The 26863-nt window shown below is 38.5% G+C and overlaps 1 protein-coding gene across 1 annotated transcript; it reads left to right on the forward strand.

The window, feature by feature from the left end:
• Positions 1–2563: 2563 nt before the first annotated feature.
• dsc2l (desmocollin 2 like) lies at positions 2564–12800 on the forward strand. Its single transcript, XM_044220645.1, has 16 exons — positions 2564–2897; positions 3067–3157; positions 3294–3502; positions 3630–3734; positions 4198–4353; positions 5027–5171; positions 5261–5415; positions 6104–6238; positions 6426–6611; positions 6791–7038; positions 7232–7374; positions 8027–8248; positions 9893–10114; positions 10421–10536; positions 10680–11009; positions 11407–12800. The coding sequence occupies exons 1-16, from the start codon at positions 2859–2861 to the stop codon at positions 11602–11604; spliced, it is 2700 nt and encodes an 899-aa protein (XP_044076580.1). The 5' UTR covers positions 2564–2858; the 3' UTR covers positions 11605–12800.
• Positions 12801–26863: the final 14063 nt, after the last annotated feature.

Raw genomic sequence — 26863 nt, forward strand, 5'->3', positions numbered from 1 at the left:
GTCATCGCCTCAAAGTTATTTACTTAACACAGATTTGATAGGAGATTTAAATGTTAAAAGACCAACAGAATTTTTGAATAATCACTTTCATTTGTGTTTAGTACATTCAGAAAATGCAGCAGAGTGAGTCTGTTACAAAACACGGCACAAGAGCCGGGTGTCATCTGTCTGTCCAGTTTGAGTGAAGAAAACCGCTTTTGGAGGAACATTTCAGTGTTAACATTGCCCCATAAACCACCTTACTGTTGGTATTGTGTATGTAATGGCTATTTTGACAGATCAATAAATGTATATGATGTAATGTAAATGTAAATTTTCTTGAGAGCTGAATTTAAAAAAAAATGTAGATCATCCAGATGAAGAAAAAATCGTGTATTTGTGAGTATTTCCATATGGCTTAGTTTACACTCAGTTGCCAGTTTATTAAGTACCCCTCTCTAAAACTAATGCAGTCTAATATAACTGCGCTGAAATAAGTCCTACCTTCATGAAGGTCATAATAGTGCAGGCTGCATTTTGGAATGCTTTAAAAATGTATTGTGTTATACTGAGAGGTGTTTCTATTATCTTGTCCACTCCATTTATATCAATGAAGGTAAATTACAAATTAGAAACACCTCTCAGTATACCACAGTGCAATTCAATAGCAAAAATGACCATGAAGTTGAGTCAACACCTCTCTAAAACAGCTTCAACAAAACTTGAACATATAACCTTCACTTAGGTAGTATTTCTTGCTGTAGTTGTTGTAGTAGACTGTTTCAGATTGGTGTACGTGACAAACTGGTAACTTAACTGGTAACTGGTAAGCATATCATTTGTAATGTTTGATTTAATGCGTTTGAATATGACCAGTCTCACAAACTACACACTAATAATCACATAGCTATTAGTCACATCATTCTCTAAAAGAACACCACTGAGCAACTTGTCTCACCCAAATACTAACCATTGCACATGACGTGAATGCTCCACCCTGCCTCTCGCTGGCGCTCATCCAACGGGAGTGGAGAGAAGGGTAGAGTAGTTGCATTAGGTGCAGTCAGAAAACTTTCTTTCCTCGTGTCGCTGTCATAAACCAAACTGCAAATGTCACACATTTTAAATGTGTAATCTGAAAACATCTGTTATGAGTCTTCTGGCACTGACAGTTATGTTACATCCTGGCAGCACACTCGATTTGTTGTCAGCCTTGCAGGCGATTTGTTCCAAACTAGATTTCACAACATCATATTGATTCACCATACCTGGGAAGATAATCACAATACTAAACAGATGTGTTCCAAAGAACAATGCACACCTTGCCACAACACAATCCAGTTCAAGATGAATTGTATGAAGTTGTGCTATAATGATATACAGACATTTTGTGTGTAACTCCTTTGAAGTTCAAATTTATGGCTCAAGAGTTCCTGAGCAATGAATTAACTCTGCCTTTCTTCAAACTGTACCACTCAGCAGAAAAGTCATTAAGTAATGCTTTGAATATTTGCCAAACCTAACACTTCTGTTGTGACTAATTTTTAACACAGTATGTCAAAATGAGTGGACAGTGTGGGAGGGAGAGGTCAGACATAGTGTCACCAATACAATAAGCAGAAACATAATGGGTTTTTCTGTCAAACATACTGTGTACTCTGTACACACACTGTATGCATTGAGTACAATAATTCACTTTCATTTTAGCTTGGGAGTGACAGGAGGGTATTTTGCTGAGTCTGTTCGCCATTTACTGACTCCTAGCCGAAAGCCCTTTCATTGTGTCCACGCCCATGACTCACAGCAGCGCGGTCTTCCTGACATTTTTCTCACCTTTCCTGTTGCAGCCCCACGTAGTCTGACTTCCCAATGCGCTTTTAAAACAACCTCTACCACACTACAGTAGATCCAAACGGGACATGTTTTAAAGGACACAGGCCCAGTGTTGCTGGCTCTGACCACTCTCACTTTTATCAGCAGTTTATTGCGATAATGAGCGCTTCACTGTGGGAACAGAGCCTCCCCCACACCAGGCTTCATTCAGCACACATTCCTGTGGTGTTAAGTGAGGAGCCCAATTTTGTTCCTCCTACTGAGAATGCTTCAGTGGAGCTGCAGAGGAGAGGCATGCAGGGGTCAGTCTCTGTGTAGACCCGGGAGAGGTTTCTCAGACAAGATACCCCTGAAAAACAAGTAGACAGACAAGCAAGTGATTATCCAAAGGATGATGTAAAAAAAAATGTATTCTAAAGTACGAACAATTTGACTTTTCCTCTGTAGCTTACACAACTATAAAAGCACCTGCTCAGCATTAGTAGAAATCAATATAATAATCCTGTAAGACTTTATAGTGTTTTTATAGGCATTTGTATCTCATATGGTACAGCAATAACTCTTTTATGGAAAATGATATGGTGTCTAGCTTTGCTTTGATGTCTTGCAACACTCTAAAATGAATTACAGAATCACTTTAGCTGGAAGACTATTCAAGCAATGTTTCCCCCTGCTGGCAGGAAGAAAATATTTATTTGCAAACTTGTAGGAGTTGACGTGTTCAGCACATTAGCAACGGAACACTGAGCACCGCCTAAAAGGTGCTTCGCCTGCTGATCCTACCAGGGAGGAGGCTCGCAGTCTGCAGGGTGGGGCAGTTAAGGTGTGTCTGCCTATTGACTCTGTGCGTAGCGACAGACACCGCGGCTCGGGGTAAAGTCTGCTCCTCCTCACAGAGAGCACAAGTGCACGAATAGACGAGTTTCTTTTGAGCTTTTAACGCAGACACTGATCCATCATCTGTCACTCTCCGGACGACTAACTTTCGGTGGAGTCCAGCTTCCTCCTACGGACCGGGACAGAGTCCGTCAAAAACATTTTTAAAAATGGCGAATGTTTTAATTTTCAACATCTGCCTGCTGTTGGTGAGTGCTTCCACTTTTATTTTATATCCACTGTACTAAAACACAAGTCTTTATCGATACAAATGTTTTGCCTTCTATGTGAAAGAGAAATATCGTTATAATGTAATTATTTGCTTTTATTCGATAAGCCCATTTGAAACTCACTCTTAAGCTCGACTTTGTACCTCAGATCCTGTCCCCCGTGGAGTCCTGTTTTATCCCGAACTCTCTATACGTACGCGTGCCACAAACAATCCCGGCTGGATACGAAATCACAAAAGGTAGGCTACTTCACAGATTATTTGTTCATTAACTCTTTATCGTTTGGTTTACTCCATTGGGCTACAGTTTGAATTCTTAACTGTATTGGCGTTTGTTTAGTAACCCCCTTTCACTTTTCCCTTTCTCGCTTTTCAGTGGAAGTTGCCGACTGTGACACTAATTCAATGCAGTTAACTTTGAAGGACCCAAGTTTTACAATAAAGAGGAATGGAGCAATAGAAGCGTTAACGCCGGTGTCAGTGGCGACAGGAGGGCGGACATTTTCTGTGTGGGTTCAAGACAACGGTGGGCCGGAAAGTGAGATGGAAGTTCATCTTGTCCACAGTACAATACAGGAAAGAGAGGTAAGATTACACATGATTGCGTCTTTTATAGCAGGTTTATGTAGGTCAGAATGTAAATGGACCTTTTTGTAATTTGTCATTTATTTATCTATTTTTTTACACTTCTTTACCTGTTTGCATGCCACAGCACACAGGCCCAGGCTTCCTGAAGCGCTCCAAGAGACGCTGGAGTCCCCCACCCTTCAACATATTAGAGAATGATAAAGGACCTTTTCCAAAAGACATTGAAAAGGTAAAATTAATCTTGAAAATATAGGCTACTTTAACATTGTAGTGTATATAAGGTTTATGCTGCATGCCTTTAAGTCTTTATCTCAGCATTCTCAAAACATATCCACAAATCCTCTTCATTTTCCTCTTGCTGCCCTTGCCTCTTTTCTCCAGTGTTCTTTTTATTCTAGATTATCTGATTCACACACCCAGACACACCCATTTTAATTACATGACTTTTGCTGACTTTATGCAGTGATTAATTCCTTTTGTGTTTTCATACCTGCATTACAAGATTGTCTATTAGAATCTGCTTAAAGATATCATGGACATGTTTTTTTTTCCCATGACCCATTTCAACTATTGCAAGCTGAAACAGGCCATAGAGGGTTCCTTAACTTTGATAGATGGTTTATGAATAACAGAATCTGTATTTAATTGTGTTTATTTATGTTTATGTTTTAATTATTTGGTTTCTGTTGTAGATTGTATCAGATTCATCAGGCAAGTACGATGTGTACTACACCTTCAGTGGACCTGGTTTTAATCAGCATCCAGAGAGAGTGTTCACTCTTGACCGGTATACTGGAATGTTAACTGTGCACAAGTCTGTTGATCGTGAAGAGTTCCCATCGTTTACAGTGAGTGTGAAATAGGGCTGCAACTAACAATTAGCCTATTTTCCTTGATTAATCTGACGCTGACATCCTCACAGTTGGCACTAGGTACAGTAATGTAACGACTAATCGATTATCAAGATAGTTGCTATTACCATAATAGTTATGTTCATTTGATCCTTAATTAGTATTTGATATTAAAGTACATCTGTTGAAAGGCACTTTAAAAGGTCCAGTGTGTAGGATTTAGTGGCATCTAATGGTGAAATTGCAGTTTGCAACCATTTAAATACACCCTCCCCTTCCAAGCGTGTAGGACAAACTATGGCCACGAAAAATGCAAAAGGCCCTCTCTAGAGCCAGTGTTTGGTTTGTCCCTTCTGGGCTACTATAGAAACATGGCGCTGCAACATGGCAGACTCCGTGGAGAGGGACCCGCTACCTCTGTAGATATAAACAGCTTATTCTAAGGTAATGAATATACACTAATGAAAACATACTATTAACATAACATAATATTATACTACTAACATATTATATTCTATTTCTGCTTAGAGATCCTCCTAAACGTTACACACTGGACCTTTTTAAATGACTAATCTGACATTGAAAATAAATTAAACCATATGATATGCTTTGCACTAATTTGTATTTTTGAGTGTGTTAAACTTGTGAAATTGACATTTTTTCTTCACAGTTACTATGTAAAGTTTTCGACCAAAAAACAAATCAGGAAACAGACTCACCTTTGCCCATCAACATAATTGTAGATGACGTGAATGACAACGCTCCCACATTCAAAGACCAAATGCAGTATACTGTGCTCGAGAAAAGCAATGCAGGTGAGGAACATGAAATACACACCACACCTGCAGTATATGACCTTCAGTGTGGGTGATAATAAACTCCATGATCATGTTTTACACCACAGGGACAATGGTAGGCACAGTAAATGCTACAGACAGAGACTTAAAAGGATCCCTCCACGTCAAGATCAGGTATACTCTCTTGACTGGATTAGATCTGTTTACCATCAACCCAAATACCGGAGTCATCACCACAGCAACTAACACCCTGGACAGAGAGGTGAGCACTGGCACCATTGTATTAATGATTTACTCTGAAATACGATACAGAAATTAGCTGATACAAATGCTCTATCTTGGTCTCGTCATCTTAAAAGAGAAAGTTCAGCCCAAAATCAAAAACGCATATTTTTCGTCTTACCTGTAGTGCTATTTATCCATCTAGACTGTTTTGGTGTGAGTTGCCGAGTTTTGGAGGTATCGGCCGTAGAGATGTCTGCCTTTTTTGAATATAATAATAATATGGCACTCAATTTGTGGTCCTCAAAGCGCCAAAAAAATACATCGGTAGAAAGAAAATAGTTCCTACATGAAACTGCTCACAACAAATCTGTGGATTATCTTGAGTAACTGGGTCATGATTTCTGAAAAGATACATTGCTGTTGAGTTTTTAAAAAAATAAAAAAAATTTGGCACTTTGAGCACCACAATAAGAGTACTTTATAGTGCCATTATATTACATAAATAAATAAATATAAATAAATAAAAAAAAAAAAAAAGCAGACATCATCTCTACGACCGATATCTCCAAAACTTGGCAACTCACACCAAAAAAATCTAGATGGATAAATAACACTACAGGCAAGAGGAAAAATATGTGTTTTTTTGATTTGGGGTGAACTGTCCCTTTTTAACATGTTTTTTACCTTTTTTTTTCTCGTATCATTTTGTCAAATTCTTTCTTTAGGTAAAAGACAAGCATATGGTGACAGTACAAATCAAAGATATGGACGGTGCAGTAAATGGTCTGTCCAACACAGGAACAGCAACCATTACTCTGGGTGATATCAACGACAACCCACCAACTTTCACAAAAACATCTGTAAGTGATTAGCATTTACACTTCTTAAAAATGTCTTAATGTCTTGACAATAAAATGACACACAATAGGTGCATGTTATATAAAGTCCTTGTTATCACTGCACAGGGGGTTAAACCAGAGTGGTTTGAACTTGTTTTACTAAGATTGGTTATCTAAATTAAGTAACACATGTTTTGTTTCCTTTTAGTATGATGCCATGGTCAAAGAAAACGAAAATGAAAAACTTATCCTCCGAATTCCCGTTGAAGATAAGGATTTAATAAATACACCAAACTGGATTTCCAAATTCATCATCACTAAAGGAAATGAAAATGGAAACTTCAGAATCGATACTGACCCCAAAACAAACGAGGGTCTTTTGTATGTCTCGAAGGTGAGTAAGATTTTGTAGTATTATTATTATTATTATTATTATTATTATTATGAAATGAGTAGTAGTAGAACAACTATTTAAAATGACATAGAGACATACATATCATGCAATGTCAAGGCCTATAATGCAGCAGTGACAACAGATACAATACACAATACACTCTCTCCCTGCTTTTCCAGCCCTTAGATTATGAGAAGACCAAAAATGTAAAGCTTGAGATTATGGCACGTAATGAAGCTGAGCTGAGTGGCACCAGTGCCCAGTGGAAGTCTGTCCCTGTGGATGTCCATGTCACTGATGTCGATGAGGGTCCGGAATTCACAGCTCCTACCATCCGCTTCACTGTCAAAGAGAACACGCCAAACGGCACTGTGATAGGAAGTTACACAGCTGTAGATCCTGAAACCAAGAGCAGCAACGGCATCATGTAAGCAACCGTACTTTATATTTGTCTTAAAGAGATTCACTTTCCTGTGGTACAGTATGGCTGATAACATACACAATTGCAGCTAATCCTCAAGTTTCTGTTACTTTTCTTAAACACTGGAGGGCAGACTTTCACTGCTGAATTGAAGAATGTGTTACTGATACACAAGTACGTTTTTTCCATTGTATCTCAGGTATTACAAGGTCACAGATCCAGCCTCCTGGATCAATGTCGACAGAAACACCGGCGAGCTGAAGGTTGCAAACACTATTGACAGAGAGTCACCCTTCGTCCAGAATGGAATTTACAACATCACCATAAAGGCTGTTGATGCTAGTAAGTTGCTTGTAAATTTTGTACATTTCCTTTTCCATGACGTCTACAAGCCATGGACTCCACACAGAACTTAAGCTGTTATTATATCACAAAAATCTCCTGTGCTTCCATAATTCTGCTGATCCTTATCACCACTTGACTGAAAAAAAAAATCACAGGCTTTGGCACTGCGCTGTTGCCTAATTCTTTACTCAAATCTATTACTTGTTTTATAAACTCACTGTCTCTGTTGTGTTTGGCAAATATGCACCATACTGTCACCAAGAAACCTGTGCTTTGGGAAAATAGTCTACATGTCAGATCACTACAGATGACATATTTGTCATCTCCACGCCTTTTGACGGTATTGTTACATCAGCCGAAGAAGTAGCCCCACCCTCACAAGTATCTGCCTGAATAAACAGCCAGTTTTGTCCTCGCTTTGTCTCACCTGAGAACAACTGTTGACAAGATATGATGTGACTAGTCATTTATAATGACTCACAGTTCTCTGGTATGATGGAGAAAATTGGGCTCTTATCACAGATACTTGTCAGAATTTGAAATTTCCAGGTAATTGACACCCAAGTAATGTCAGAATGTGACTACATCAATCTTTCCCCCCTTACCAGCATGCCCTTATTTGTCTTACATAAGTACTAATGTATTTCAGGCTCCAAGACAGGCACAGGAACAGTCATCATTGTGGTGGAGGATGTCAACGACAACGTGCCAACGATCCCCACCAGTGAGCTGGTGTTGTGTGAGAAGGAAGGAGAGCTTGGCTCTGTGCTGGTTGTGGCTGAAGACAACGACCAGTCTCCCTTTTCTTCCCCCTTCAGCTTTAGTTTGCCATACCATCAAGATGGCATATGGTCTGTGAAAAGATTAAATGGTAGGTGGTTGTATTTTTACCCATTTGATCTACAACTGTTAGTGTGTCTTTTAAACAAAATACAAAAACTATAGGAAGTCTTTGATGGAGAAAATGTTTAATGGCGCAGTTTTTCCTACATCCGTTACTCACATCATGTAGCCTGGAATGTTGACTCTAGTTAACTGGAGACATGTTTAAAAACAGCAAAACATTATTGAAACATCTGTAAAAGCTCTCTAAGAAATGTTCAAACTACTTACACAGAACAATCCAAGTCAAGGTTATTTATTCAAATGTTTACTTTCTCCAAAACAGTTATTTTTTTCATGAAAGCTATCAAAATAAACCATTAACACAAAATCTAATAGAAGCATTCCTGGCCAATGAACGAGCCGCAGGCATGCATAAAGTTGATTTAGAGATTTAGAGAAGTTGTTTAGAGCTCGACTGATAATTCATTTTTGAAACAGATACCAATATCAACTGTGGTCAGATTGTTTGTTTATTTAAGTAAAAGTAGCACCCCACTGTAAAAATACTGCATTACAAATGAAAGTCCTGCATTCAAAATCTTAAGTAAAAGTACTATATATCATCAGCAAAATGTATTTTCAATGTGCGTTTCAAAAGTATAAGTACTTGTCATGCAGCAGAATGACCCCTTATATATATATAAACGTGTACGTAGCAGTTTAATGTTGTAGCACTTTGAGGTTGAACTCAATATAACTTCTTTGTATACAGTTGGGCAGTTTACTTTATAACAATTTATCATGTTTCAAGAGCTCATTTTATTTTTTGTAACTATAGCTGGCAAATAAACATAGGAGAGTAAAAACTACAAAATTTGCCTCCGAAATATAGTCAAGTAGAAGTATAAAGTCGCAGAAAACACTCAAAAACACACAAGTACAGTACAAGTATTTCAAAATCTTAGTACAGTACCTGTAAATGTAATAGTTACTTTCCAGCACTGGAAAGATAACCTACAAGGATTTTAAAAATCCGATAACAATATATTAACCAATATGTTTTTAGCATAAATGCAAAACAAACATTTTTAATGAGGATCCTTTAAATTAGTTTTTTAAAGAATTGTAACCCTGATATGTACTGAGTGGGACATTTTACAGTTGAAAAATAAACGTATGCTCCCTGGTGGACAAACTATGCAATGCTGACACTGTTTCTAAAGTGCCACAAACAAATCTTTTGTATTGCAATTTCTTGTTACTTTTTAGGTGACATATGTGCTGATATATCTATGATAAGCTTATATTGGACAACAATACTGGCCGCCCAGTTTATCACTTGGGCTCTATTTGGGACATACAGATTATACAAGTGGATTCTTGAGACACATTTTTCTGCATGCATGAATATTAAAAATAAGATTTTGCATACTGTACATTTTGATATTGTTTTGCTGTTGTGTGGGTGTACAAGTAACTTCGTTCTATTTGTGATGGCAACCAATTTTGTAAGTTGTGTTTGACTTTTTGGGCTGACAGTCTAGGTTATAGAGGGTGAATATTTTTATACAAAATTACATCTTTGGGTGAAGTATTTGTTGAAAGCATCATAATGAACACTCTGATCTGTCCTGAAAAATTCACTTCAGGTTCTCTCTCTTCAGAATTTTAACACGTGTTTCCTCCTTAGACACAACAGCTACATTGCAGCAGACCAAAGAGCTTCCTACAGGGATATACAATGTTCCCATGGACGTTACAGATCTGCAGGGCTTTGGTAAAACGCAGACGGCGAAAGTAAGGATCTGCCAGTGCAGGAATGGAGCCTGCTTGCCCAAGCAAAACTCTGTGTCATTAGGGGCACTGGCTTTACTGACTATGCTGTTGCCTCTGGCCCTCCTCCTACTGCTCTGTGAGTCCCCCACTGCTCAACTGTTGCCAGCAGAATTGTGTAGGCTACACTGTGCAGATAATGAAACAGGAAAATTTGTGCTCATGCATGTGCAAAAGCACAAGAAGAGTGATAGAAAGTTAGGGGTTCTGTCACTGAATTATGCATTGTCGATGTGGCACTGAGCAATGATGTGTGGTAATATTATAAAGTGTATAATGCCATTATGCTCACTCTTGTGATGCCTACCACACGTGGAGCACTGTTTATTATAAAATGCACAATCCTTGTGCACTAATTTCTAACATAGTTGCTTTGTTATTGCAGGCTTACTCCTTGCCTTTTTCTGTGTGACAAAGAGAGAGAAGTTGGAACTTGACGATGCAGGAGACAGTGGTGGAATCCTGCTCAAATCAAACACTGAGGCCCCAGGGGAAGAAGTGGTAAGGACATAATAATGAAAGCATTGCTTGGGCTCATACACTTGTAAAGGAACCTTATTTTTTATCTTTTTTCCTCCCGTGTTGCTTCCTTTGTTTAATCGTTGCTTGATTGCAAATTTTTGTTTTGTTTTGTTGCTCTACAGGATTCAAGTCTCATCACTGTTCCCACTGTTGGGTATGAACCAGCAGTGAAGGGTTCAGTTAAGGGTTCTATGGTGAATGCAGGATGGCTGGGGAACAACAGCTCCAGCACAATCGGAGCCCATGCCACACATGATAATGGGATTTATAAGGCCGGTGTTCTCACAAACGATATGCAAGAGTACTATGGCCAGTATGATAGCGGGTATGGTACTCATCACTTAAATGGAGGTAATCTTCTTGGTAGCGGTATTGGCTTTGACAACAGACACCTTATCCAGGACTCAGCTTTTCTTCACAACTGGCAAACAAATGGCCGCTATCTATACCAGGTAATGTTGTTTTAGAGTTAAAAACATTTGAACAGATTTAATGTATATGGTGCAACAAAACGTATGTGTGGAAGTTAGCACAAAAAGTGGGAGAACGTGGCAGAATTAAATGTGTCCAGATTCATTCTCTGAGGTTTAATAACTTCTTTGTTATCTGTAAGAGCTTAGGTAACTCATGTGTAATATAATCTTGTTCTCTAAGCTGTGATAGTATCCTCCGTAAACTTTAATATTTCTCAGCTTCTTGGTGAGTTGTTTGTTTGCTGTGTAATATCTACCAGTCGTATCCTGAGCAGCCTTGTGTTATCACATGGTATAGTGTCTCCCCTCCTATAGCTCAGGCTTAGTCCACATTGAGTAATAATGCGCTTCCTCTCCCTTCCTCTTTGTCCCATAGAAGCTGGCTTATCTGGGAACAGAGGGTGACGGGCGGTACGCAGATGACATCATCCACTCCTACGGGTTTGAGGGGGCGGGCTCTGCAGCAGGCTCTGTGGGATGCTGCAGTGACATTGGCGACAACGATAACCTTGACTTCCTTAACACACTCGGACCAAAGTTCAAAACTCTCGCAGACACCTGCACAAAAACATGAACAATGAAGCTCGAAAATAATGGTGTTTACTTTTCACTGTAACGGATGCAGAGAGGCGTGGGATCTGAATGCTTGGTATGCCACTGAACATAAATGAGAAAAAGAACAAGCAGGTGGCATCAGTGTGTGCACATGTATTGCTTTTTTTCCCCTCCTTTGCTGATTTTTGGTAAGTCTTTTGCACTGAAAACTATGCAGATGCAGTCAGTTGTACATATTTTGTATTGTATATTACGTGTTGTTTGCTTTTAGAGTCTTTGTTTTTCCATCCACCCAATAGCTATACCCATTTATCCTTTTAGAGGATGGTGGTGGGCTGGTTTTGCAGGTTCATAATGGTAGTTGAATTGATATATATGCAGTGAAGGGCTGTGGGGTTTCAATTAATCAGTTGGAAGCAACTTTGGGTATTTTGGTTATTATAAATAATCTTTGTTGACAGTAAATGATACAACTTGAGTGGCTGATTTTAAATTGTTTGCCAAAATAAGTTTTATATTTTAAATATATTTTTTAAAGAAAAATAAAACAAATACTTAAATGGAATAAGACAATAATAAAATGGCCTTTTTAAATATTTCACATGAAAATACTTCATTCAAATTACATGCTTATAATTATTTATCAGTTTTAAACAATATTGTTCCACTGGTTTTCCAAGTCATACAGTAATTATCTGTGCAAACACAGTCCAGCGCAGCTCTTGACCGTCGATTGAGCGTAGTTTCAGCCCTCAGTGTCATTAAGGTTGTAGCAACATTCTGACAGTAATCCCGTGAAAGTCAGCACAAGGGTGTGAATGGGAGGAGGGAGGTGTTACTGACATTACCCGCAACTGTCTGAATACAAGACTGTCCAGATATAAGAAAAGCAGAAGAGATCATAAAAATGTCCTCAAACCTGCTAATTAAAGGGAATCTGGCATTCCCATATGTGTATATGAAGTTGTCAAAGTTGTAATTTAGTATAGTCATTACAGAACTTTCTCTTGGTGAACTTGTATAAAACTAAATCTGCTACAGTAGCACAAATCTCAGCTTAATTGAATGGAAATAAAATTTTATAAAATAAAATGGTTATTTAAAAGGGTATAAGCACTGTAACTCAATTAAATGCACCAAAAGCTTTGCTTACAGCTTGGATCTCATGTTACAGTATGTTTTTTTTAATAAACATTAACTTGTAAAATAAAAAAAGCATCCTCGTACTGTTTTGACTCTGTATTTTGGCAGAACGATAAAACAGAATATTAGAGCCGAAACAATTGTTCTTTGTGCTCAGTCTCTGCGTGTACTGGTGAATGATTTACTGGGTGTGGCACTCTGAGCTTGCACAATATGGACGGCCCAATGTTACACCTACAGGCTCCTAGCTAATATTTTACCTCCAGTCTTCTGCAGATGAAGTAGAGCTGTGCATAAGTATCATACAGTAACACTGTTTTATTGTGCCTTTTCTGTAATTATCCAATTTTCTCCATTCCAGCAGTCTGTACCTGTTGCCCCAAAGTTTAGCTACAACATACAGTGAAATACTTCATTAGCTGTCATCTTTCAAACAGATTATCCAGTAACAGGAAATTCACTGTAGGGTCCAATCAACGTCACTGTGAATTAATTATTGATAACATATTTAAAATGGTGAGATTCTGTAGATAACAAGCTTAGCTACATTATGCATAGACCTCCATAAATTAATAATACAGTATAACAAATGTATTCAAACCCAAATTGAAAGCCTCCATGAGTTCCTGATCTCATTACGCTTAGGCCGATTATGAATTACTAATTTATAGATAATATAAAAAAGTATTGATGCATGTAAACAATTCACCAACTTTTGTTTAGATGACGTGCAGATCATGCATCAGCATGATGAATTACAAATCTGAAGCTGGAAATATAATTACAGGGTCTAGAAAGGACCATCTGTCATGTGATTGTGGTGATGAGTATCAATGATGACAGCAGAGAGCAGGGGGAAAAAAAGGGAAATTAAATCTTGGAATGAAATCGGTCTCTTGCTACAATCAAACACTGGAATCTTGTTAAAAATACAACAATATTATCTGCACAGATTACAATAATACTGTCACAATTATGGGAGGATGTGAACGAGATGTGAACATCAAAGGTTTTTGCTCAAAATCCCACTGGGGCCAATTAGGAGAATCTTAAAAAGTCACTTAACTCAAAATAATGAAAATAAGCAGTTAACCCAAATATCTAAAGAAGGCACTCCAAGCACTGACAGCAGCTCTATTATCCCTATTTTACCAATAAACAGTCTTTCTTTTTAATTAATATTCTCTGCAAAAATAAAAGCTTTTGTGTATGACTGGTATTCTAGAAATCTGCAGTGAAAAGCTGTAATGACTCAAATTCCTTGGTATTTTTGGAAACACTCCTAGATTTCTGAAGAATTTCATGCGCTGTGTTTGTCATAGGCCAGATATTTAGCATGCTGTGGATATGAGAGTTCATGCTCTCTGTTGTGCTGTTGGGAATTTCTGACTAACAAACTGGTCACAGTGATGACACAGCATTCACTATGAGTGAATGTTGCTTGAACAGCAAAAATCATTTGACACAGTTTATTTATAGATGCTGACCATTCAACAGGTGTGAAATGTATCATGGAAGTCCAAACTGAGAACCAGGGAGGAAGTTTGACATGCCGGTAGCAGATCTTATATGATGAGATGCCTCATTAGGCATCACTCTGCCACTACCCTGACTTTCATTTTCAATCAAAAACATAGTTACATCGTGCAAAAGAAACATTTCTGTAAAGGCTTAAAAAAACAACATGCTCAGCTGTCCTCACATATGGTGTGTGTGCCGTGGGAGCGGCACGACAAAAATACCTTAGCAGCGATTCAAACGGCAACAAATGAGCATTTTAGATAATTTCTTCTATCAAGTGCATCCTGATGTAAAGCAATGACACTGATAAGCCACATAATTCAATAGACCACTTTGTGTGTCCACCCTTATCAGAGCTGCTTGAGCCATCACTTCCAGTCACTTCTGTAAAGATGCAATTAATTCTAAAGCAGTAGCGTGAAATTAATTTATTGCTTATAATTAGTTTTCGGCATACTGTGAAAACAATCTCTCCAGATAGGGTGTTTTCACCCTCCACCAGAGAGTCTGAGGACACTTGGCTCCATCGGAGTTCAATATAGAGTGGTGCCTTCAGCTGCCAAGAACGTGGAGCACCGAAACTTCTTAACCTCCTGTTGACTTTGGCCTCAGGATTTATAGTTTTAAATGACACGTGCAAGATATTTCTGTCGTTATCAATGCACATGACAAAGTAATTTCTTCATGGAGCGTCTTGGGAAAGCACAAACCGGGTCATGTATATATGGAATTGAGGTTGGTTTGTGAATAATTTAATCACTGAATGTGTATGTTTCTGCATGCATCATCTCTTATTCAAATTATTGTGATATATTCATGAAATCGGCTGCAATTATGTATTGTTTAAAATGATTATCGTGTCACTAATCATATATGATGTGCACTCTCCCCATGACAGGATGCTATAAATACAAGATGTTATTACTGCCAGAGACACTAGGTGTCACACTTACCTCTTATCTGAGTTTAACACAGGCTGCGGAGGTGGCTGGGGGGAATATTAATAGAAGGTGGCTGATTTCAGTCGAGACACTTTCTCTGTCTGTCACATGTGTAACCAAACACCTGAAATCACTTCAGTTAAGCTGTGAAGTCACAACAGCCCACTTAAAGTGAAGTGATGTGACAATTTGTGGCAGGAGCCTCATCATGCTTTGATGTGACATATGCCAGACTGTACAGTTATCACATGCTCTAAGTCACCTTCGCTGATATTTGGTGTTACTGCTTCTCATTGCACCTCCATACTCATTACAACTAAAGTGAGACTGGAGCTGACCACCACAAGATAGTGTGCTAATGCAGTGGGTGAAACTGCCAAGAGTAATGATAGTGTATTTAAAACTCACACTTTTAATGATTTAAATATTTAACCATCTCTGATGGATTATTAGATTTTGCACTTCACCACAATTGAATCACAGTTCAAAGAAGGATTATGTTATGCTTTTGTCATTTAAATAGAACAATGTTTTATTTAGAGTAACCAAACATGAGATAACAAATAGTAGATTTCATTTCAAAGGATATTACCATGAAGATTATATGGTATTTCTGGTAACCATATCAACTATTACTAAAGATAGAATGTAATTAACAGAAAAAATGATTTTACAAATTCATATGATGTGTGGTTGTACTGTCATCATAACACCTACTCCTAACGTACCATTTGTGTATATGTGTATAAATATTAAATGAACTCATTCAGTTAAACCCATGATCATTAACAGTAGAATACCTACATACAGTGTAAATATTAATTTGTCATTCATTTCCCATTTCTTTGATATTTGTTTGTGAGATGCAGATAGTTTGTATTTTTATGATTTTAATCACTAACTGCTTTCGAAATTCATGATTTTGTGGTGAGTTTTTCCACATTGACATCCGATCATTATCTCATAAATCAGAGATATCATTGTTTCTCTTAACGGCTAATGAGTGGACTGACCCTTGGAAGCATTGTCTGAAAAATTTCTCATTATTCCCCCTGGATTTTCAATGACGAGTCCATATGGATATTACCGAGCAGAGGGCTTTTTTAGTAGTCAGTGGACACAAGGACATGAGTGACGCACATGGTAAAAGCATAGACGGGGAAATGAGTGCATAAACTTAACTGGTAAATTGTTTTGAAATTACATGAAATAATTTTTGTGTTGACCTCTTTTTCCCTCCAAACAGTTAATGGCAAAACGTATAGGAAAGTACCAAACATAGCAAGATGAAAGCTTGACTTTCGAAGGAAAAGCCTCAGACTCATTAGTGCTTTGAGTGAATGGCTGAGGTTGACCACTACTGAGGCCATTCATCTCAACAATCACACCTCTGAACCACATCAAGGTTTAGGTGTGTGGTCGAGATATCTGCTTGTGTTTGTCTCTACTGAACAGAAGTACTGAAGGGCTATAAACTAGAGGTTAGGGTGCAGCAGCAGACATAGTACATGCTAAAATCATACGTACAGCTCCCATTCATTACTGTTCATCCATTTGAGGCTTACACTATCACACTCTGGTAAGGCTTTGAACAATGTTCTGAGAGAAATTCACAGCTTGTCTTGGTCTTGATGGTGTGAGGTTGAAATCGCTTCTGCAATTACTGTATGACAAAGTACAGCACAGCATAATCTGTTTAATGATTACACTCATATAAAACAAAAAACAGCAGCAAACAAAAAGATTACAGACAATAGCTGCAATCTCAAAAGAGCGTTGTTGGTGCCAGAAAGCCTTCAGAGAAGAAAGAACATTTGTTACAAGAGTTTCTGTCTAAGAGCCTCAGTGTGACGTTGTTGCTCGTCAGAAGCGCCACATATTAGCTCAGTGGCCCTGTTACATTTATCTGACGGAAACAGAAAAAAGGGGACCTGACAAAGTGTTTTCCTCTGTAGTTATCATAATCAAAGTGAGCCCTGCAAAGTCTTACTGTCATGTTTCACCAAATGCTAGAATTTAACAGCCGAACTGCTAGGATTTAACAGCTGAACACGCAAGGTTCAGCAGAGTGTGAGTTGCCTGAGTAGAAAGAAAGAGATAGACAGGGTTAGACAGGCTGGGGGGGGGATAAACAGGTAGATTAAGAGCGTAAAGAAGAGAGGCAGAGTGCCATGACATACACACACAAAAAAGTGAGACAATTTTCATGTGGGCGTTTGTGAGTTGATTTCGGGGACTGATGTTGGGCATTAAGTCGGTGCAAAGACGGAGGCTCACTCTGGCTCTCAGTGTGTAACCCCTGCAGTGAAGATCTATAAGGCTGATCAGACCACCTTCTGTGTGAGCTGCTGCTTTTGCCTCACTGTCAGTCTCTTGGCTGGGTGCAGAGAGAGACTTCAGCAGACTACAAAACGCAGTCTCAGACAGGGGTTATGCCCTGATAACCACACAGTCTTAGTGAGGAATTTAATTGGCCCACTGCACATTTGACTTCAGGGAATGTTTTGACACCTACAGTGTCAACATGAGCTAAAGGTTGAAGCTGTAGATACAAAGCGTGCAACCAAATCTCGGCCCCCTCAGTCCTCTGAGCTCTATGGCCATAACAAGAAATTTGCATATCGATGAGCATACTTGGAAAGTTTTTAAGCCATGAGTAAACATTCAAATTCAAAATCATTCATTATTGAACTAAATGTAAACATTTTTAGGGAAACACTATTTTCTGCTGTATTTTTGGACAAATATGTGCTTATTCCATATATTCTGCAAATAACATGGCAAAGCAGAGCTGTATATCATTCACTGAGGATATATATCACCAAATGTGACAAAATACGTACAAAATCCACACTGCATGTATAAGAGGGCACATAAAAATACAATTTCATTATCTTTGAATAAATATATCCACGGCGGTAGCAAAAAATTCAATACTGCACAGCAGCAAATCTCTTACTAAGCCCTGTGACCACTTTGTTGTTTATTTATACCAAAGTCTGGATACGTTAAACCACACCGACACCCCTGACATGTCGATCCCTTTCATGTTCTAAGACTGAGCTCAAAAGACATTTTTTATATCCACCAACACTGATGCTAAGGGAATACAATTTATTGATTTGGTGTCAGGCTTGGATCAACACGGTCCTATCAGGAGGCTCCATACATAACAACACAGCTGGTAGACGGTGAGCAGAGCCCAAATAGACCAGCAAATGATGATGTGTACTGTGGAAAACACAGGGGTTGACCCCATATCTCATGCAACTGGCTCAAAAGAAGTAGCATCACATAAATCTGCCATGCTCCGTTGAGTTCACTTGGCTTGCATTCCCAGACAACTGGCAGCCAAGTGTTAGATATCAGTGCAGACCTGATTTAACTAAGTTAGTAAATTAGATAATCAATACAAAAAAATTTATCAAAACAGCACTGTACTATTACAGATCTGTCTGGTGTTCCATATTGAAAAGTGTGGCGTCCGCCAACAAAGTTGATTTGGCTAACATTTAGTAAAGATTTTATACAATCTTAAAATGAAAATCAATCTTAACTCCCAAGCAAGGATTTAGACTCTGTTTACTAAATCTGAAAACACTGTTTACATGTGAAAAAGAAGTGCCCGTGTCGTTTTCAGGTCGGTTTTGTGAAGATCTCCGTCACACTGAAATGCCAAAACAGCAGGAAAACGGTTAAATATCTTTGTCTTCATCTTTCGGTAAGTGTTTTCATTGGACAGCGTTTTGGAAAGCTTAGTTTTTAGATGTGGAAATACTCACATTTTAGTGATGGAGAGAAAAAGCTGCAGATTAGGCAATCTTAGCAGGCATTCATTCCAAAATTGGTATTGTGGTAAAAGTTATCATTCCACATTCTGGGAAATACTTTTATTCCCTTTCTGATGGAGAGTTAGATGAGAAGATTGATACCACTCTCATATCTGTCCATTAAATATGATGCCACAGCCAGCAGCCGGTAAGCTTAGCTTAGCACAAAGACTGGAAATAGGGGTACACAGCTAGCCTGGCTAAAATCCGTCTACCAGCATCTTTAAAGCCCAATAATGAATACATTGTACCTTGTTTGTTTAATCCGTACTAAAATTGAAGTGTACAAAAGACAATTCGTCATTTTGCATGGGGTTATGTGCCAGACTATTTCTTGGCTGGGAGCAATAACTTCCTGGAGTCTGGAGTCGCCAAGAAATAGTCTGTGACATAACCCCTGTAAAACCACAAGTGGTCATTTTACTCTTACACTTTTACATCTTACACAACTGTAACTGTTGGACAGTTGCATTGCATTGTGTGCTAAAGCCCTCTATATCATTGGTTTTCATTGAAATGAACAACAAGGCTATTTTTTTGTTGCAGTCCTATTGTCAGTCTGAACATGGCCTTGGTGCTTATGCACTGTCACAATGTTGCCATAATGTTTAATTTTTAACACCTGCTCACAACACACCTCATTCAGGAAACAGGCAACCTTGACCTGTTTGCTTTACATGCAGGATCACCTGTTCCCCTGCTGTTCTGCTCGCTGTGTGCGTCATTCTGTCTGTGACAAACTTCACGCAATGCTTTTCCCTTTATAAAAGGGCGAGGTTCCTTTTTTTCTGATCTTCTAGCCACCAAAACCAACTCTTCTTCATCTCTCATTGATTGCCACCCCAACATCCCAGAAATCACTCCATCTATTGTGAGTGGCAGGTAAAGGAATGATGGAGGAGGATAAATCGATGCAAGTACATTTGGCAGTCATTCCTTTCTTCTAACCTTTCACCAAGAGGTCAAATCAAAGCCCCACCATCAGCGATAACAACGATGTGGAATGAATTGTTGCATGTTTTTTTATTCCACTGTGTGAAATGTGTCTAGATGTGTCTGCCCCGAAAAAAACTCCCGTATTTTGAAACCGAAAGGTTGGCAGGTATGTTTACAGGACCTCTATGTGTAATTGGAAAGCCAGAGTTTTCTTTTTTGTGGAGCTCTTCCAGCATTTCCAGTTGTCCAATTCTGAAATTCTTCTTGCTATTGTGACTATACTGTAATGTCTCAATAAAATATTTACCTTAATATTTAACATATTGTGTTATCTTATTTACTGCGACGTATTTCCTGTCACACCATTAATTGCCTTGGTTATGGTTAAATTATTAAGCCATACATTTAAATTCAATCTTGGCACTGACTCATTTAATATGTGCATAGTGATTAAATGGTATTGACTAGAGGAGCCTCACATGTGTCCTGCAAATACAGGTCTCAAAGAATGACTAACACCTGGGGGAGTTTGACCTTTTGAGGGTCACTGTCCAGGACGATGATTCCCTCTAAGATCAAATGAATGTATTACCAGGCGCCTATAATTAATTACTATCGCGGCCTACAGCAAATTGCTGCCACAGATGACAGCTTGTGTGATAACATTTCTTATCAGTGACCTCCATCACCCCTTCCATAACTCACATAGATCACACAGCCCTGATTTAGACCTTCTTTCATGCAAGGTATTAATGGAGCCATCGTTGCTAAATGATTGATTCCATGAGAAGAATTACAACGAAACAATGAAAATTAAAAAAATTAAAAATGTAAGTAAGCATTTTATATGGACACAGACCCTTGTTAATATACAGGGGCGGCTGTAATCCAGAGCCCTTATTTTCCACTTAAATTGTCCTTAAAGTTGCTTTAAAGTTAAAATATTATGTTTAGACCAAAATGCCATGTTTTCATGCATCATTACATCAAATGGAAGATATTTCTAGGCCTTATGACTAAACAGCAAAACAGGTAATTGTTTGTATATTCTAAAGTATAGTGAGGTTTAGGCAAATAATAGTACTAATAATAGTTGTTTTAGATTAAAGGATTGTGGTCATGACAAAATATTGTTAAGTTATGGTTGACAAGTTTATGGAAGAATTGCCATCATGTTTAAAGGAAAACAACATTACTGTGGCAGTGTTGAAGTCAAATGCTTTATATGCTCATCCATTCATTCATTTACTTTTTGCTGCACTATAAGGATGTCATCTTACTTCCTACTTTGGCACTGAATGTTAACATAGGTTGTTTTAAACCATATTAAACTGTATGGCTGTATCTCTGGTGAGGACACTCTCAAATATTCCAGATTTCTCGTGGATTATTTCAGCTTGACATCTGTAGTATCTCTGGACACTCTGGGATCATCACTAGAATTTAAAATTATGTTTTGTGGGTTTGAGCAAAGTTTGTCGACACAACATGAATTTAGAAAGACCGGCAGGTCAGTGGAGTTGAAGAGGATGAGCAATGCAACCAACAAAACGTGTACACCAAAATCCATAGTGTGCAAATTAGTCAATAATTAAAATAAAGATTTTTCAGATTTTGAATGTTTTAAACTCTTGAGTCTTAAATTCTTACACATTGCACCTTTAAAAAAACAAGTCATTAAAAATTATCAATAATTATCAACAGACTGAAATGATACATTTTATTGTGATTTTTTTTTCAGCTATATTGCCCAGCCCTAGTTTATCATTAACATTACAGTGGAAACTGTGTCTATTAATATAGCTTGAGGATTATATGGTGAAAAACATTACATGTATTCCCAGTTGCGGACAGTATATTTATGGTAAAACATTTTCCATTAATAACCTGGAGACTAATGGCCAAGGTTGTTGTCAGCAGAAAATAGGTAATGCCTTGTATAGCACAGCTGCTTTCAGCCCTCAGATAGCATACAAGTGTGTTTTTAAAATCATACTCTTTGCTTTACACCTATATTATATACCTGAATACAATATTCTATTGCATTTAATTAGATGAGCACATAATGTGAAACCTCTAGACAGTCAAACTTGAAAATGTTGCTCATCTAAAAAACACAAGACAACCTTAATTAAAGCTGCAAGCAGCGATGATCGGGCCCTCGGACCTCCACGCACATCTGGGCGTGTTGCAGCTGTGGCGTCCTTGCCGGACACAGGCTGTTGGCCGCGGCTCTGAATGGTGATGTGTTTGGTCATTGCACTTAGGAGTTAAATGTCACTTCCTGTGTCCACTATGTGATCCTAAACAACACGCTTTATGTACCATGTTGAAGGATATCATGCATTGACCACATCATGAAAATTTCGTGCAAATTGGATCATCTTTGCCATGGAAGGCTCACTTCCTATTGCCACAAGGTAGAACTATGACTTAACATCATTACTGGCCTGTAGATGTGATAAGGGTGGGACCCTTATCAAACATGTGAAATTAGAGGCAGATTGGATTGTGTAAACTGAAGTTACAGCAACTTCCTGTTTAAATATTACTTTTTGTGTCCACTATGTGGCGCTAGAGAACACACACTAATAATGCTTGCTGGATATCATGTGTAGACCACGCCATATAAATTCGATGTATATCGGATATTTGTCACAGAAGGCTTACTTCGTGTTGCCAGTAGGTGGTGCTGTGATAATAACTGAATATTGTCATATAGATGTGTTCAAGGCAGGACCCTTATCATGCATATGAAGTTTGGTTCAGATGGGACCATGTACAGTCATGTTACAAACTGCTGCCTGTTTCATGGCAAAACATCAAAATTCCCTGCCCCATAACGGCCGCTATGACTATGACTCAGTTTGGAGATGTGGATGTGTTCAGGCCTGGACTCTTATCTAGCTTGTGAAATGAGGGGAAGCTTAGTCAATGTAAAGTGAAGATACAACAGCTTTCTGTGTCATGGCGAAGCATCGAAATTAGCCGCGCCCCTACGCCAAGTTCGTTTGCCGAAAATTCACAATCTTTACAATGAAGCATCACCGAGGTCTTAAGTCCATTTCTGACAACATTTGAAGTGGATGTACTCAACGTGCTGATATTCTCATATAGATGTGTTAAGGACGGGACCCTTATCATGCATATGAGATTGGACCATGTACAGTCGTGTTACAAACCACTTTCTGTTTCTTGGCAAAACATCAAAATTCGCCACCCCATAACGGCCACACTGTTCGACGGAAACTCGAGCTTTGAGCAAATTTCATTCTGAAGGTGTTTAGATTGCTATGCGAAAATTTGAAGTCGATCCGATTAATTCTCTAGGAGTGTGTAAAAGTACGGAGCCTGTAAATGCTGAAAAATGGCCAAAAAGTGTACATTCAATTTAAAATGATTGACTTCCTGTTGGATTTAGGGTAATGCTCCAAGAGGCTTTTTTGCATGTCTTGGGGTGATACATGTACCTCCCAATTTTTGTACAGTAGGTGGCACAATGACTATACTACTCCTAATTGGCATGTAGATGTCCTCACGGCGGGAATCAAACACATGAAATTTGGGGCACATTGGACAATGTACACATAAGTTACAACAACTTCCTGTTTCACGCTGTGAATAATGCGTCGCCAGGACAACAGTGTTTGATGGAAACTCACAACTATCACAATGAAGCATCATCAAGATCTTAAGACTTTGCAGAACAAATTTGAGGTGGATCTGGTGAATGTGCTAGGAGTAGTTTGTAAGAATATAGGGAGAAAATTTCCTGTTGCCAGTAGGTGGCACTATGACTATGACTATGACTGACTACTGCCATGTAGATGTCTTCAGCCCAGGACTGTTATTAATCATGTGAAAATTGGGAGCAGATTTGACCATGTACACTCAAGTTACAACAACTTCCTCGTTTGTGGCGAATCATCGGAGTTCGACTCCACGCCACGGACACGCCCTTCTATGAAAATTCACACTTAGCACAACTTTTCATGGCGAAGGTGTTTAGATTGCACTGCAAAAATTTTAAGTAGATCTGATGAATTCCCTAGGAGGAGTTCATTAGTAAGTTAAGTTCCATTAAGTATGGAGCCTATAAACAGCAAAAAATGGCCTAAAACTTGCACATTCAATTGAAAATGGCTGACTTCCTGTTGGGTTTAGGGTATGGCTCCAAGAGGCTTTTTTGTATGTCTTGGGGTGATACATGTACCTCAAAAATTTCGTACATAGGGCTGCTTTTTTCAATTTTGTAGGGGGCGCTATGGAGCCATCTTGCTACGCCCATGACCCATAAAATATGTACATTTTCGCCACTTCTGACAAGTATGCAAAGTTTCCTTTAGCCCCTCAAAACTGCAATTCATTTGGACAAAGAAAAAAACAAACAAATAATAATAATCTGAGCAATGTGCTCGGGCCCTAATTATTAATCTGAATAATTATTTTATAACTTGCCATTATCAAACCAAGTGGAGAGGTGCTAATGTGATCTTATATAGAATTCCATGAAATAGTAAATTGAATATTAAGGCAGCATGTCAGCCTAAATGTATCTCTCTAGAGCTTTAGAAGTGATATTTGTGTCTCTGTGGAATTATACAGCTAATGCATTGAAAATTCCCTCGGCAACAGCAGCATAGGCACACAGTGACTCAGTCCATAGGTATCAAGTAGCCATAACAATAGAGAATAGGGCAATTGAAGGTTGTATGTAATTACACCTACCCTCAGGCTTGTGTGTTCGTCAGTGAGTGAATGTGTGTGTATGTAAATACTATCTCCTAACAGACCAGAGGTTCACATCCATGAGTCACAAGATCAGGATCAATATACAGTAGGCTGCTGAAAAGTGCCTCTCTACCCAGCTGAGAAGCAACATATTTATGCAGTGAGTGTGTTTTCATTCACATTACTGGTTATGAGTCAAGTCCAGTTTTTCATCTTTTTTTGGGATATGATGTTTACATGGAACATAGAGGTTATTGATATACCCGTATACACAATTATCCAGGTTTTTGATCGTTTGTTATCACGCAGGCGTGTCTTTGACTCCTTGACATCGCAGTCAGTCTCTGTCTTTTTATAGGCCTACTGATTACATTATCTCAACAGCTGAGCATGCCACTTTAGTTTATGGCTGCCAAGACACTGCTGCATTGTAATGCGGTATTGTGGACTTGACTTTTTCATCTTATCGCTAGTAATCGAAGTTTAGAGCTTATCGCCATATTGTTTGTTTTTCTGACTAACTCCTTTGTGACTCCAGTTGAAGAACAGGCTGTGCAGATAACAGACAGTGATCAGATACCTGGATAAAAGCTCACTAGATTCTGTAAGTGCTTATCCAGATTCCTGTAACCAGTAGGCTATGTTTTCCCACGGGGTGTTTGCATGTACTGTATACACATTAGTATTGTAGTTGTGGCATTATTTTTATTTAGAAAATGTATTCTGTAAAAAGTGTATATTGTTTCCAACATGATGTTTTTACATGTCTGTGATGTTTGAAGGCTAAACTTTATAGTCATGTCTTGCATGTTGGAGAGACTTCCCACCCCACTACTTGTGATTCAGTTGTATTGACTCTTTTCAGATACTGTCATCATAGAGGAATGACTGGAGCTATTCATTTAATCATACTGAAATTATTTCAAGGTGACATTACTGCCTGCATTCCACATGTTATGCTGTTTTCTTACACTGCTTCCATTTTTCATTGTCATTTTAAACTGTCAACCTTTTATCCTCTCTCTCTCTCTCTCTCTCTCTCTCTATCTGTGCATGCCCTTGATATAAGTACCCACCGCTTCTGTCTGAAAACACCATTATTACCATGCATGGCTGTTTGCTGAAAAAAAGAGAGAGAAAAGCTAATGATGTTGGCTTGAGCTCAGAGCTAATTAAAATTCTATAAATATGGTGGAGGTAGGTGGCGTGATGGATGTAGTGTGTCAGAAGTCCGGTGAGCAGGGAGGTGCGTGGAGATGTCCGGACGATCAATACTAGCATAGTGAATGCATGACACTGCATATGCATTTAATGAACCAACAGTTTTATCTGTTAATTACACACCAGGACACACACCTTAGCATTCCTCACACTGTGCTAAACCTTCCTGGCTGTCCAGATAATGGCCAGCTATTTCACACAACAAATCTGCAAACAGTGAGCACATTCCTCTATTTTTACCCGCTCACTTTATCTTTCCCTCTCCTGCCTGTGCTTTCATTTATTGCAGGTAATTCTCCATGCAATACACTCTGCGCTATATCGGTAAATGTAATGCATTTCTGCTTTTGTCCCTTGACCGCCTAGTTTAGAGTAGCGTCTGCATTCATTCTGCAAACATTGTATCTTTGAAAAAGCCAGCAGTTTCTCAATGTGTCGGGAATATTGTGCATGCAGGCAGAGGGGGTACGGGTTAATTGATCTAACAGGCGATGTTGGTAAATCGAGAAATAAAACTCTCGTGTTAAAGCCCGCATAGAAATAATCTTCAGCAACTGAAGCAAAACATTTTTTGAAGACCCAATTTACTGTCCAAAGTCTGTTGGAAACGCTTATGTACAACTGAAACAAAGTGATATTTCAATGCCTCTCTTTGCCCGTCTAGGTCACGATCACAATGAGACAATTGCTGGTAGTGCAGCAGTAAAATATCTATCTATCAATGCTTATATTACACCATAGTAATTCTTCTTTTCAGAGAACTTTGTGCCACTTCAGCTTATGGCTTTAAAAATCCCGTAGAGGAAGCTGTGGTATAATCCCTTATTACAGGAGAAATCCTTCTGTGATGGTGAATTATTTTGAGGGTTAAGCTTTGAATATTATCTCACACAAAGTCGTTTGTTGTGGGGTGAAGAGGTAATATTGGATGCAGACAGTTATGTAATTTACTGTG

Source organism: Siniperca chuatsi, linkage group LG13 (genome assembly GCF_020085105.1).
Source record: "Siniperca chuatsi isolate FFG_IHB_CAS linkage group LG13, ASM2008510v1, whole genome shotgun sequence".
Taxonomy (NCBI): domain Eukaryota; kingdom Metazoa; phylum Chordata; class Actinopteri; order Centrarchiformes; family Sinipercidae; genus Siniperca; species Siniperca chuatsi.